At 42.9% G+C, this 15,857-nt stretch overlaps 1 protein-coding gene across 3 annotated transcripts in view; it reads left to right on the top strand.

Annotated features, from left to right (window-relative positions):
• SCN10A (sodium voltage-gated channel alpha subunit 10) overlaps positions 1-15,857 on the top strand; it is a 93,983-nt gene that overhangs the window by 41,585 nt on the left and 36,541 nt on the right. For all 3 annotated transcript variants that reach the window (XM_047099427.1, XM_047099426.1, XM_047099424.1), the window contains 2 exons: positions 8,167-8,405; positions 10,871-11,044. In XM_047099427.1, the coding sequence (XP_046955383.1) occupies positions 8,167-8,405; positions 10,871-11,044 (413 nt within the window). The remainder of the gene's footprint in view (positions 1-8,166; positions 8,406-10,870; positions 11,045-15,857) is intronic.

The following is a 15,857-nucleotide window of genomic DNA, read 5'->3' as shown; positions in this document are numbered from 1 at the left end:
GGGCGGGGTATACAGATAAACCCAAACAGAGATTCAGGTGGGGATAATAGTAGGAGGAAAAAGAAAGTAAGGTAGGAGATGGAGAATAAGGGACTGCAGAGGGGCTGCTTCAGATAAGGGGGATGTCGAAGGCCGTTCTCTCTAGGGAGACCAGAAATCTCAATGAAGTAAGAGAAGCGGTCTTATGAGAACCTACAGGACAGAGTTCCATGACAGGTGAAGGGCAAATGCAGTGTAGTTGGCGGGAATGAGACAGGAACGAACAAAATGAATGTTCTAAACACAACCCGATTCAGGTAAGAACAAAAGAGATCTCTGAATCAATGAGAAGCAACAGAGTATAATAGTTAAGAACACAGACCCTGGAGCCTGACTGCCTGGGTTTGCATCTTGGCTCTGCCACGTTGGGTAAGCTGTGCAACTTTGGAGCTCCGTTAACTTCTCTGTGCTTCCAGTGCCTAACCTGTAAAAGAGTGAATATGTGTTTATCTTCTAGGGTTTTGTGAGGATTAAGTGGGTTAGCATAAGTAAAGTGCTTAGATCCATGACTGGCACTTGGTAAATATTCAGCAGATGTTGGCTATTCTTTTTCTTTTCTAATATTTATTTATTTATTGGGCGGGGGGGGGGGGGGTGGTGGTGGCAGAGAGAGAGAGGAAGAGAAAGAATCCCAAGCAGGCTCCACACTTTCAGCTCAGTCTCACAAATCATAAGATCATGACCTGAGCTGAAATCAAGGGTCAGACGCTTAACTGACTCAGCCACCCAGGTGCCCCAGACGTTGGCCATTCTTATTTGCTCGGTTGTAAATAAGGGCAGAGATGTGTCTGTTTTGCTCACAGCTGGATTTCCAGTACCTGAAAGGACAGTGCGTGGCATATAGTAGGCATTCAACAAACAGTTGTTGGTGGATGAGAGTGACGTTTGGGGGTGGTGCTCATTGCAATGACCTGAACTGATAAACAGGAAGAGGATAAGGAATGGTCAGATATCCTGAGGTAGGACGCACTTCCCCTCAAGAAAGGTGCTATGAGAATAGACTAGGAAAAGCAGGAGACACACGGACATCTTTAAGAGAATCTGGGTACAGACAACCTTAGATTAGGGCAAAGAGGTCAAGGTTGCTTGAGCATAGGGCAGATGACCTGTGATCGTCTCTGGTCTGACATTATAACCACTGCACTCACGGAATACAGGAGGGATGCATGGGGCTGTCAAGGGTTGTGACGAGGTACACAGAAGCCACCTCTTTGGGAATGATCGTGCCCGGGGAAGTTTGGCCCAAGCCAATAAGAACTTGGCAGTTCCCTGAGCTCAGGGCACGTGAACCATCTTTGTTTGACACACCAGCAAGCACTTGACAGTTGTCCAGACCAGAAGACCAGAAGCAGGAGCACAGTGTGAGCACAACACAGCCTCTGCCCTCGTGCTGAGTGGGAGAGAGGGACGTGGAACAAATTCTTACCAGGCTGCTGAGTGTCTTGAAGGGGAAGTGTAGGATGCTAAAGGAAATACGGTAAGTTTAGCCTGGGGTTAGGGGAGTATTCCAAGCAGAAAGGACAGCAAAATCTCCGAAGCAGAAGACAGCATAATATCTGAAGAAATGAAAAGGCCTGATGTGGCAGGAACACAGAGAGCGAGGAAGAGAGGGGCTCAAAATAAGGCTAGCGAGATGGACTGGGGCCAGACCCGCAGAATTTCCTACACCAAATTAAGGATTTTGGACTTCATCCTAAAAGCAGTGAGGTGCCATTAAAGGATTGGAGGCAAGGGAGCTACATTTGCATTTTATAAAGGTTACTCTGAATACGTGTAGAGAATGGAATTAAGAGGGGAAGAGTGTTGGCAAGGAAACCAGTGGGGAGGAAACCAGCTGAGAGATGGCAGGGCCTGGACTCTGGGTGGTGGCAGTGGGGGTGATAGGAAAAGGGAGGATTTAAGAGCTAAGAGCTGTAGGATCCAGGACTTGGTGGTTTGCACGGTTCTGGCACAAGCGACTGAAGGGATACTCACAAAGGAACGTGTTAGAGGGGTTCACTGGGGAAAGATGAGAGGAAAGATCATCGGTTGAGTCTGGGATATAGTGGGTTTCAGATGCCCTTGGGATATGCAGGTGGGAATGTCCAGTAGGAAGTCAGAATTACAATAAATGGGTCTAGAACTTAGAAGATGAGGGTGGCCTAGAGATACAGATTTTAAAGCTGTTTGAATGTAGATAGTAATTTTGGAATGGTGCGAATGGATTAGATGACACAGGGAATTGAGTAAGAGGAGAAGGTCTGGGGCAGAGCTCTAAAGACCCTGTAATGTTTGGTCATTGAGCAGAAGAGACAGAGCCAGCAGAGGAGGCTGAGAAGGAATGCCCAGAAGTAGGAAAAGACCCAGAAGCACGCAACACAGACCCAAGGGTCTGAATTCCTTCAGGAAGAATACAAAGGTCAAAAGGGACAATGCTACAGAAAGATCAAGTAAGATCAAGCCCAGAAAGACTCCAGGGCTTTAGTCACATGGGTATCTTTGGTGATCTGAGCAAAAGAGGATTGGCAGGGTAGGGGAGGAGGCTGAAGAACGGGGGTGCCGTGGTGGAGAAGGACATATTGTATACAGACACATTTTTCAAAAGTTTGCCTGTGAAGGGGAAGAGATAGAAAATGACACCAGCGTGTAGGTAGCTTTGAAGGAAGATTTTTTTTTTTGCTTCTTGTGTGGAGTTTTTAAAAAGCATATTTGCAGCAACGTGGACGGAACTGGAAGGTACTGTGCTGAGTGAAATAAGTCAGAGAAGGACAGATATCACATGTTTTCACTCATAAGTGGATCTTGAGGAACTTAACAGAAGACCATGGGGCGGGGGGGGGGGGCAGTAAGGGAAGGGGAAAAATAGTTACAAACAGAGAGGGAGGGAGGCAAACCATAAGAGACTCTTAAATACAGAGAACAAACTGAGGGTGGCTGGGGGGTGGGAGAGGGGGGAGAGTGGGTGATGGGCACTTGTTGGGATGAGTGCTGGCTGTTGTATGTAAGCCAATTTGGCAATACGTTATACTTAAAAAGACAAAATAATAATAATAATAAAGTTCATCTTGACCTGAATGAATAAATGAATGAATGGATGGATGGATGGATGAATGAATGAATAAATAAATAAATAAATAAATAAATAAATAAATAAATGCAAGTAAGCATATTTACATGCTAATGGGGAGGATCCATAAGAATGGGAAAGAATGAAGATAAAGGAAAGAGAACATTCCATCAATTCCTGACATGGCAGGAGAGGATGCACAAGTGGAGACTGTTAATGGGAGGAGGGACATCCCTTTAACTGTAACAGAAGGAAAGGAAGAGGTTCTTTCTGGATTAGGTTTCTGCAGGAGGTTATTTTAGGGCAAAGAGTTGTCTGTGATCATGTCCCAAGCCTGCAAGTGCATGATTCTCTGAGACTGTGTATCCCCCTAGATAATCAAGGTCAGCAATGTTCAGGCTATTTACAAGGCTGAGGGTTTTCCTGTGCCACCTCACAGACAGGGGCTTCCTGCCATAATGGCGCATCCTCAGGATTCCTCCTGCAACACTGCTTCCCGTGCTTTTTAGTGCCAAAATAGGTCCGGGGAAGCGCCTGCTTTTGTTTCAACTAGAAATGATTGATTTTGCGCCCCCCCCCCCACCCACCGCCCAGGGTACGCCAACTGCGTTAGAAAACCATGCTGTGCCAGTTTACGTATCTGTCATTTAAAGTGCCCTTTCGGAGCACTCTCCTGTACCCTGACTGACCTGTGCAGTATTTGAAAGCCTTTGCACATAACTTATGATTTGAGTTTACAGATGTTTTTGACTTTCATCAAAAATAGAGTTTGCATGTCTATTTCTGAGTTTCCTTGATGCCTTTAGTGGTTTCTGGAAGTCGAAGGACGGCACATTCTTTTTTTTTTTTTAATCTGTGAAGATGTTTTTCAGTTTTTTAGATAGAATTGACAAAATTGTAAGATATTTAAAGTGCACATTGTGAAGATTTGATACATGTATACATTGTGAAAGGATTTCGCTAACTAGTTAATGACCACACCCCTCACAACTCACACATTCATCTTTTTTTGGAAGATTCCACATAGGTACATGATACTATATAGTATCAGTATTTATCTTTCTCTGTCTGACTTAATTTCACTTGGCATAATGCCCTCAAGATTGAGGGCAGACACCAAGATTTCCTTCTTTCTCATGACTGAATAATATTTTAATGCATGGATAGGGGTGTGGGGGTGTGGGGGTGTTTCACATCTTTATCCATTCATCTACTGACGGACACTTAGATTGTTTCTGTATCTTGGCTATTGTGAATAGTGCAGCAATAAACATCAGGGTGCAGATGTCTCTTTGAGATAGTAATTTTATTTCCTTTGGATATATACCCAGATGCGGAATTGCTGGGTCACATGGTAGTTCTATTTTAAATGTTTTGAGGAATCTCCATTCTGTTTCCCAGAGTGCCTGCACCAATTTACATCCCCACCAGCAGTGCACAGGATTCCCTTTTCTCCATATCCTTGCCAGCACATATTACCTCCTGTCTTTGATGATAGCCATTCTAACAGGTGTGAGAATATGTCACTGTATTTTTAATTGCATTTCCCTGATGATTCGTGATGTGAGCATCTTTTCATGTACCTGTAAGCCATTTCCACATCTTCTTTAGAAAAATGTCTCCTCTGTTCCTCTGCCCATTTTAAAATCAGGTTATTTGGTTTTTTGCTACCAATTTGTAGGCGTTATTTACACATTTTGGATATTAACTCCTTATCAGATATGTGATTTGCAAATATTCTCTCATTCAATAAGTTGCCCTTTCCTTTTGTTGGTGGTTTCCTTTGCTGTGCAGAAGCTTTTTAGGTTGATGTATTCCATGTGTTTATTTTTGCTTTTGTTGACTTTGCTTTTGGTATCAAATCCAAAAAATCATTGCTAAGAATTTGCATTTCTATTTCTCAGTCTCCTTGATGCTTTTGTTGATTTCTGGAAGTAGAAGGGGAGCATATTCCTTACTCCGTTGCTCTAAATAAAATCTCTTTATCAAATTTTTATTTAGAATGCTTTTGTTTGAATAAGCAATATGTTATATAGGATTTAAAAGATACTAAAGGGCACATTAAAAAAAGGGGAATATTCTTCTGTCCACCCAACTCTCTTCTCCAGAAACAATGTCCAAACCAATTGTTTTGTGTTTCCTCCCCAAAATAATTTAGTATGTTCAATCAAAAATATATAGTCTTTTTTTTCTCCCTTGCAAATGGTAGCATATCACATATGCTATTCTGTGCCATAATTTTTTCAGTGAATATATTTTGAAAATCATCCTACATAGTACCCTTACACTTTCCGGTAACTGTTAGTATTACATTGCATAGATGGTACCGTAATTTGGTTAATCATTCCCTTCTTGATGAAAGTAAATTCTGCAGTCACTACATCACTTTCTACACGTACTATATAGGTTAAATGCCTTGAAGTGAAATCGCTTTGTCACAGGGGATAGGCATTGTCAGTTTTGACGGACAATGGATACTCTGCATAAATGTATCAACCCTCACCCACCCAAGCAATGGATGATAACTGCCTTTCAACCCACATCCTCCCAAACGCAATTATCAAACTGTCTTTATCTTTGCAAATCTGATCCATGAAATAATGTCTTAGTATAGCTTCGTCTTGCATTTCTCTCATTTTGAGTATTACTGGACATCTTTTTGAATATTTATAAACCATTTGAATTTTCTCTTTAGAAACTGCCTAATCATTTTTCTGCTAGGTTGATCTTTTCCTCATTGATTTTTAAGAGTTCTTACATATTAATGAAATGAGCATTTTGTCTGCGACATGAGCCACAATTATTTTTCTCAGTTATTTTTTTTACTTTATTTGACAAAATGTTTTGAAGATTTTAAAGGCTTACAAGATTATAAGTCACTACAACAGTGTGATATTGAAAATAAATAGTCTGATCTATGGAAGAGAAATGGACATGTGCATATGAAAATATATGGATATGTGGAAATAACTTATCAAAATGAAATTTCAAATCCTTTGGAAAATGAGATATTTTGCAATAAACAGTGTTGATATAAATAACAAGAGGTTGGGAAAAATAAACTGGCTCAATATCTTACTCCTTATTCAAAATAAACTCCAAATGCACCAAAATTTTAAGGGAGAGGTGAAACTACAAAAGAACCAGAAAGAAATGTGAATAGACATTTTTCACATCTTGCGATGAGAATGGCTTATGTGCAAGGCACGAGAGCAAGGAAACATAAAGAACAACGTGGATAAATGTGACTACATATAAATTTCTTATCCACCTATGTGAAAATAAAACAGCAAAATTTGGGAGAATACATTTATTTCTATGAATTCATTTCTTTTGAAAAAATGTATATAGCAAAAAAATTCAAGTACTCCAAATATATATACAATGAAAACTTCTTTCCCACTAAAGATCCTTCCTGCTCCCCAGTATTCCAGTATTTCAGTGTACTCCCCGTTTCTCTTATATCCTTCACACCATATTCTATGCATTTATACTCATGCACACGTCACATATATGTAAGGGTTTTTTTACATCATCATAAATAAATCTGCCTCCTCATTTTTCATAATGGACTTGATCAATTGTTTCTGTTATTACTATTACTATTATTATTATCGTTATTACTATTATAAATAATGGACATCATCTTTCCTTGCCATGTGGGCTGGTGTATCTGTAGAGTGCATAACTTACAGGTACATTTATAGATAGATCTAAAGCTATGCAGTTGCCTTCTGTAGAGGTGGCCCCAGTTGCACATCTACATGGAGATTTAATGGAAGCAGCTAGAGACGAGCCTGGTGCTTAGGGGAAAAAAAATCAGTAACTCAACATATAATCTGGGGGGAGATAGCATGATGATGGTTTTTTAGGGCCATGGGGCTCAATGAGATTACCTAGAGAGGGAAAAAAAGAAACATCAAGGAGAGAATGCTTGAGATCTCCAACATTCAGAGGGAAGAAGAGGAAAGAGAGCACCTGAAATTGAGAAGAAGCAGTCACTGATATGGGAGAAAAACCAAGAGATAATGATGTCCTGGAAGCTAGACAAGGGATTTCAAGGACCGTGTTATAACTTCTGTCAGATGCTATGAGAGGCAGAGGAAGGGGATAATTGGGAAATGATCATTTAAATGGGGAAGGGGTAGAAGCCTGATTCCAGGGGTCAAGGAGGGAACAGGAAGTGGGAAAACAGAGAAAATTAAGTGTAGAAAACTCTTACAAGGAATTTTGCTGTTGAGGGGACAGTAAATGAAGGATAACATGTGGTCCAGGGAGATCTTTTGAAAAGTGGACCTACACTTAAAGCATGCTCACGTGCTGATGGGAACAGTCCAGAGAGGGGAGAGGGGGGATGACACAAGCCTTGATCAGGTGCGCAGGTAGGAGTAGAGTGAGCTCATGTGCTGGGGGCGGGACAGGGTGCAGAACATGGCAAGGGCGGGGGGACTTATAGATTCTTTGGAGGAAGAAGAGGAAGTTCTTTTGTGAGTGATTCTTTATTCTGAGGTAAGTCAAAGGGAGCTGGTCAGCAGAAAGTGAGGACTAGATGTGGGGGCGGTTGGAGGAGTGAGGGGAAAGTGAGAAATGCTGGTCTGGAAGACTGAAGGAGTGGACTGAAATGAGAAACATGGCAGAATTTCTGACAGTGGGACCAGTCAGCACGGCTGTGTAGTTTTTCTAACCAGGTTCACCTGGTTGGGTGCAGGTGGAGAGAAGTCTGCCTGTTGAGGGGAAGCGAGGAGGGGAGAAGGGCAAAGGAACTGAGGGTGTCTGCAAAGGAGTATATAGAGGAGTGGACATGAAATCTAAGCCAGGTGAATTAAGAACTAAGAGCATGACATAGGTGATGGGCAGTTAAAAAGTCCATGCTTTGGGACACTGAATGGGGACAGATATTAGACTGCACTTGCTGGACTGAAGGAGCTCAGAAAGTAGGAAATGGTCATCTGCGCAAGGTGCTGGGTTGGAGATTGCAAGTGGCAGTTATTGGTAATGACTAAATCTAGGGGATGGCCAGGGGATGGGAGTCTGAGGAGACACATGGCTGACAACTGTCATTGACCACTCCTGTGATACAGAATTCGAGGAGTCTGAACGGAGGTGCCCACCCTGCTTGACCAGCTTGGCTAAGAAGTATCTGATCTGGGAATGCTGCCCCACATGGGTGAAGCTCAAGACACTTCTCTTTGGGATAGTGACAGACCCCTTTGCGGAGCTCACCATCACCTTGTGCATCGTGGTGAACACAGTCTTCATGGCCATGGAGCATCACCGCATGAGCCCCACCTTCGAAGCCATGCTCCAGATAGGCAACATTGTGAGTAACTGGCAGCCTTCGCCCAGCTGTCATGGCAGGGGACTCTGGGTGGGGTGGCCGCATACCCTCATTCATTGGAGTGTTGATCCAGCTAACAGAGGGGCAGTGCTGGAGATGTGCGCACACTGAGGGCAGGAAATCAAGCCTGGAGGGCCAAGCTGAGCTGGTGGGAATTGTCCTGGGACAAACCAGCACAGGGAAATGGACCTAGAGAGTCCTGCCCAAGGGGCAGCTGGCTCCCTCTTTTCAGATCTTAGGTCAGGCTCTTGAATTCTCTGGATCTCAGCTGCCTCTACCTTGAAACTAGGATAAACGTCACTTGCCCATCTTAAGACAGTCTATGGACTTGCAAGGTTTCCTCCTAGTTTTATTGCTTTTATGACTGTAAATCACAGTGGAGGTAGTTTTTCAGTGATGTCATTTAAGGGCAGACAGTCGGAGAGGAGTCGGGAAGGCAGTGAAAGGGCGGGAACCTGGAAATGTGGTTGCTGTTGTAACAAAAGCACCAGGGAGTCAGAACTTTTCTTTTGTATCTGGTTTAGACAGGACACTACTTTAAATTGTCCTCTATTTTTTTTTTAGTATTACTTGCTAAGATAAAATCCGTGCTAGACTTTGTTACATGATAAGCAGAAGCTGGGAAGGTCAGGGTCCTGCCTCCAAGTCCACTGCAGTGTCTACCCCACTAGAGATGGCCTTCTGGGTCTACCAGGACCGTCCAGCTCTTCTGACTCCTTGGAGGCTGCAGACAAGTGGAAGGAGGGGTCTCGGGGGCAATGGGACTACTCTTCCCTAGAAACCCGCCCTTCCCCCGAATCCGGGGAAGCGATAAGGACTCCAGCAGGTTCTGGGACACTGTGGCCCCAGCATGCCTTACGTTTTGGCAGCACTTGGGCTGAGAGCCCACATTCTATTCCAAGTTGATATGAAGAGGGGAAATGGAAAGAGAAGGAAGGCCGTATTTCCAAGAAGTCAGCACAGACCACAGAGGGTCTTACAGAAGAGACCTCTGAGCCCCCACCCTCATTTTATAGCTAGAGAAGTTGAGACAAGAAAGAAAAAAGGCCTTTACTGCTGGGCCAGAGCAGAGTGCCATGTTTTAAAGAGAAAGCAAGACAGGCAGGCAGAGTTCGGTACCTTGTAAGAGTTATCTCTAAGACACAACAATGCTGTGAGGCTCTCCCCACCCTCACAGCCCCAGAGAGGGCACTGAGACTAAGAGAGGTTAAGTGTCCTGCCCCATATGGCACAGGCAGTAACAGTGGGGCCAATTAACCCAGGACCGAGGTCTCTGTAGGACACAGGACCTCAGCCTCACCCCTACCGCGCCTCACTTGCCTACAAAGGGCACTCAGTGCATGCTCTTTGAATTTGTACAGTTGCAATCTGTGGCATTAGGCAGGTCACTTAAACTCCCAGCCTTTCCTCGTATGTAGAGGGGATGACAGCACCTGTTTCCCAGGCTGGTGAAAGGCTTTGCTGAGAGCGAATGAGAGAACCGCACCTGACCCATCTACCTTACTTTTCTCCCTTCCCTGTTGCTTGTCCTGTGATCTGAGCCTGGGCCTGACCTCTTTCAATGTCAGAATTCTCTCCTGTTTACGACAACTAAAGACACTCAGAGCTGAAATTAGAGATAATTTCTTCTTCTTCTTCTTCTTCTTCTTCTTCTTCTTCTTCTTCTTCTAGTTTAATAGCTATTATTTATTAATGAGCTATATTGGCCAGGACCTTTGCTAAGAACTGTGTATGCATTATCTCATTTTATGCCGATTATACAGATGAGTAAATTGAGGTAGAGAGAGGACGCATTACTTGTGCAAGCTTTTATAAACTAGGACATGGCCGAATTGAACTTTTTTTTTTTAATGTTTATTTACTTTTGAGAGAGAGAGAGAGAGAGAGAGACAGAGTACGAGCCAGGGAGGGGCAGAGAGAGAGGGAGACACAAAATCTGAAGCAGGCTCCAGGCTCTGAGCTGTCAGCCCAGAGCCTAAAGCGGGGCTCGAACCCATGAACCGTGAGATCATGACCTGAGCTGAAGTTGGATGCTTAACCGACTGAGCCACCCAGGCATCTTTGAGTTGAACTTTTATCCAGGTCTATGTTGGCCCACAATCCAAGCTTTTAAACAACTGAACCAGATTGACTTCTCATTTAGATAATCATATAATAATTATTATCCCAACAATTATCCACCCCTACGACCATACATGTGGAAATACTGAAGCTTGGGTTCTAATGCATATCCTGAGCACTGGTCCAGATGTTACTCTGTGCTACCACACTGAGTATTCCCATCCCCAGTCCTTCAAGAACCCGCAGACTACAGAGAAACTGAATAAAAACAAAGTAAAAGGATTTGCTATTTTATTTTTAAACTAGACATTTCCCTGTTGCCCTATTTGTCCTTACCCCCTGACCCCACAGACCCTGGTAAGATGGATCCTTGTTTCCAACCACAGGTCTTTACTGTGTTTTTTACTGCTGAAATGGTCTTCAAAATCATTGCCTTCGACCCCTACTATTACTTCCAGAAGAGATGGAACATCTTTGACTGCATCATCGTCACCGTGAGCCTGATAGAGCTGAGTGCGGCCAAGAAGGGAAGCCTGTCAGTGCTGCGGACCTTCCGCTTGGTAATGTTCTCTCTTAGCGCCTTGGGGAGACTCCCCCCACACTGAGGGAGCCACACCCCTGGGAACAGACCCTGTCCTCTGGGGACCCCACCAGCCAGAAAACTTTTCCGTTTCTGTGCCTGGGTAGGGGAGGCAGGACACGGCTCCAAGGGGCTGAAGACTTGGTCCTTCCTACTTATTCAAAGTGGGGGTGTGCCTTCTCCTCTCCAGGCCTGGGCTCCCTCACCTGTGCCCTCCTGTTCTCTTATCAAATAGCGGTCGCAATGGTAATCGTAGCAGCTACTCTTTCTTGAGCATGGACAATGTGTCAGGCACAGTGCTAACCCCTTGACATAGCATGGCATGGCTCGTTAGCATGGGCTCACTACTGTCCTCAGCATTGTCTCAGTGCCTCCGGGGGCCCAGTGTCCAGGTCTGGAGAGAGAGGACAGAGCGAAGGAGACAGGGCCTAGCAATCTCACTTCTAGGCCAGAAAGTCTGCTTGGGGCCCCAGTGTGGGAGCCAGCACACCAGCATGGAGCTCCCAGACTTAGTGGGGTGGCAAACCCAAAGGCCTGCAGGAACCAAGCAGGCGACAACAGAAAGCCAGTCAAGGAAAAGATCCTGGCACTGGACGTCTGTCTCAAGTAAACAGGTAGGCAGACCCTGCACCAGAGCACGACTCCAGGGAGGGGCATTTAGATGAGACTCAGAATGATGTAAGCCAAGGAGGCGGCCCTATCCATTATTGTCAGTTTGCGATTTTTCACGAGAAACCAGAAATCCAGATTTTAATACTGACTACTCATCTGATTTTTAAAAAAGCAATCTAAAGGCCAAAGGAAGCATGTCCTGGGAAACACAAGCTTGTGTTGTGTCCCACCAGTTTGGGACATCTGCTTGACGTGATGTCTCTTGCTGTACTAAAGGAGAGAAGGGCACAGTGGGCCTATGGGCCCTTTACCCATAACCTGAAAACTTGAGAAGGTAGGAATTAAAACACGTTTTTAGAAGGACAGATTTCTCTACGTATCTAGAAAATGATATCAAGGGTCAGGCACCTAAGTTAATGGCCAATGTGGGACACCCGTGTACAAACATTGAGGGAGCAAGATTCCATACTCCCTATGCCCTGAGAGGGCCTGAAGTTAGTTTCCTAATAGAATATGGACATTTTTGATAGCCTTGGGGAAACACAAGCTTGGTGCTTTAACGTCTACATGCTTCTTTTGCTCTGGTTCCACGAAGCCTGTATTCTCAGACAACTACAAATAGGCAGGTTTACTCTCAGCTGCGGCCTACAGAATTCGCCAGGCACCTGCCCCCCTGCCCCCACCTTCCTGCCCCTGACATGCTGTTCAACCCACCATTCCCTAACCACGGCCACCACCCCCATCCCTTTCTGGGGGTTCCTCCTCCGCCATCTCCCTATTCCTCATTACCCGGCTTAGATACCGTGGTCCTTTAGTATTAACACACCTTGGAAACAAACTCAACCACCTTTTGCCTCTGGCCCTTCACATTTTTGTTTTTGGCAAAATCCTACCAAATATTGAAGTTAAAGCCAAATACTCCCTCTGCCGTGCCTGCACCTGATCTAGAGACATTACCACAAGAAACTCACACAGCCCAGATCACCAGTTTCGTAGCTTTTATACAGGCTTTGTTTCTTAGAACAGTTGTCGATTTTTTCAGAAACATTGAGCGGACAGAACACACAGTTGCCATATACTGCCCCCCCACCCCCAGCCCCGGCCAGCCACACACACACATGCACACAGTTTCCCCTAGCATTATCGTCTCACGTTAGCGAAGCACATTGCTTACAAGTAACTCCTCAGTGGTCTCCCATTGCTCTGAGAATAAAACCCAGAGTCCTTGTGATGATCTCCAAAGTTTGGCATAATCGGGGCCTTGCCTACCTCTGCAAACAGTCTCGCCTTTGCTCCAGCCACAGAGACCTCTTCCTTCACCACATGTGACAGAGCTATTCCTGCTTCCGGACCTTTACTCATCCATTCCCCGGACCCGGAATGCCTTTCCCCAGTCTTTACCTAGATCATTCATTCTCGTTTTTTCTGGCTCAACCCACACGTCACCTCCTCAGAGAGGCCCTCCCCGGCCACATTATCTAAAGTTGGATTCTGCCATCAGATGAACCTGTTGTACCCAGTTTACCATCATCCTGATATCCCATGAGACAACACCCAGGGTTTCCTCGTCCACCATTCTATCCCAAGGCCCAGCACATAGTAGGGACTCAGTAAACACTTGTTGATTGAAGGAAGGAAGGAAAGAAAGGAGGGGAAAAAAAGGAAAGAAGGAAGAAATGAAAATGCCGTGTGTCTTCTTTCTTGCTTTTTGCTCCCTCTCAAAGTAGCATTGCCTCCCTTCCCATCATTTAAATTCTTGCTCCGTTAATCCACTGGTCCATCTTTGTAGCAAAACCGCATGTCCTAATTACTGCAATTGCCTTGATCGTGTCTGTGTCTTTTAGACAAGTCGCCCACCTTGTTTCATTTCTTTAAGAATATCTAGGTCCCTGTACCTCCATATTCATTTTAGAATCAATCTGCCAAGTTACATCCCCACGTGCACACAAAACTGTTGTTCTTTCCTACTGGGACTGTAAGAATTTATATATCAATTTGGGAAGGAATGCAACCTTTACCTTATGAAGTCTTCTGACCTATGAAAACAACACACTCTCCATTTTTTTAAGCTTTCAATAGTTGTATAATTTCTCCATAAAGTTTTATAATTTTTTCCATAAGGAATTTTCCCCATCTTTTGTTAGATTTATTCCTGATATACCCTAGTTCATTATGCTATTCTAAATTAAATCTCTTTTTAAATGTCCTTTTCTAGAGTTGTTGTTGTGGGGTTTTTTTTCCTATTTAGCATTTTTACATCCAGACGATTCTTATTAATTCTGATTTATCTATATAACCCCTTAAATTTTTTAACACAATCATGTCATATGCAAATAAGGAGTTTTGTTTCTTTTTTTTTTTTTTTTTGTAATCATTACACCATTTGATTCTTTTTACCACACTATTGTGCTGATCAGGACATCCAGTAAGCTGTTGGAAGGAAGTATTAATAACAGACATCCTGGCTGGTTTCTTGATTTCAAAGAGAGTGCTTTCAATATTTCCCCAAGTCTAATATTTGTTTTTCGAGAGATAAGAAGAAAACTTTATCAGTTTACGAAGTTTCCTTTGTCAAGAATACCCATCATGAAGGGATGTTTAATTTTATCAGACAATTGTTCTGCATGTATTAAGATAATCAAATGATTTTTGTCCTTTAACGTGTTAAGGTGGTGAATTATATTAATTGATTTTCTACTGTTAAATCAACTTTGTCTTCCTGGGATAAACCCGATTTGATTGTGATACATTTTTTTAATATATATACATTGGAAGATTCAGTTTGCTAATAATTTGCTTAAAATGCCTGCATCTGTATTGATGAGTAGTATTTGGTCTCTAATTTTCTTTCCTACACTCCCTTGCCGGGTTTTAGCATCTAGGTATCAAGGCTGGGCGAATTCCCATAAAAAGAGGTGAAAAATGGTCCTCTTCCTCCACACCCAATCTTTGGGTGAGATTGGAGTGATTTGTCCCTTCTAGGGTTGGTAGGATGCACCAATGAGGCCATCTGAGGTCAAGGTTTTTCATTACTGACTTAATTTTCTTATTGGCTGTGGGACTAGTCAGGTTTTCTGTTTCTCAAATTGGTTTTGGTAAGTTATATTTTTCTAAAAATTTCCCTTATCTAAATTTTCAAGGTTTTTTGGCATAAAGTCATGAATGCTATGCCATTATATTTTAAGGATCTATATCACCTGTACTTATGTTACCTTTTTCTTTCTTTAAAAATAGTAAAATACCACCAAGTGTGCTTTCTCTCATCTTTATTAGCCTTGCCAAAGGTCATCAATTCAGTCTTTTCAAAGAACCAACTTTTAGTTTGTTGATCTCCTCTCCTTCATTGATGTTTTCTATTTTAAGTAATCCTGCTTCTTATCTTAATTGCATCCTCTGTCCTACATATTTTATGCTTTTCTAACTTCTTAAGATGGAATTTCCAACCTATTTTCCTTTCCAATATATTCATTGAAGACTTGACTTCCTTCTAAGAACTGCCTTCATATGTAGAACTTTCCTTATTGTTTGGTTCTAAATATTTTCTAATTTCAAATCTGACTTATTCTTTGACTCAAAGGTTAATTAGAAGCTCAGTTCTTAATTTCTGGTTATCTCTATGCCACCGAGTTCTAGCTTCATTTTATTATAGTCAGAGAACATACACTGCATGTTTAATGCTTTGAAATTTATTGTAATTTTCTTTTGGCCCAGCGTGTTGAAAATGTTCCTTATTCACCTGAAAAGGTGTCTTCTGCAGTTACAGGGTACAATACTCTACGTATGTCCATGGGGTAGAGAAAGTTCATTGTGTGGTCCAAATATTCTAAATCCCTGCGTATTTTTATCTGCCTGTTCTAGCAATTACTGAGATGGTAGTGTGTAAAAATATCTCCCACTATGATTATGGCATGGTCTGTTTCTCCTTATGGTACTATCTTGAGGCTGTGTTATTAAATGCATACATATTTTAAGTTGTTATATTTTCCCTGTAAAGTGAAACTTTTATCAGTAAGAATTGACCTTCTTTCTCCCTCAAAATGCTTTTTGCCTTAAAAGTCCCTTCTGACTCATGTTAATTAAATAACCCTGTTTTCTTTTGGTTTAGAATTTGAGAGATGTATCTATACCCACCCTCTACTTACAACTTTTGTATATCTTCAGGGTTTTTATATGTGTCTTAT

This window comes from Lynx rufus, unplaced genomic scaffold (genome assembly GCF_022079265.1).
Source record: "Lynx rufus isolate CCGP_SWC_20201006 ecotype Redwood Valley unplaced genomic scaffold, mLynRuf1.p SCAF_5, whole genome shotgun sequence".
In the NCBI taxonomy this organism is placed as follows: Eukaryota; Metazoa; Chordata; class Mammalia; order Carnivora; family Felidae; genus Lynx; species Lynx rufus.
Note: the sequence above shows the minus strand (reverse complement) of the source record. Positions and strands in the feature narration are given on the sequence as shown.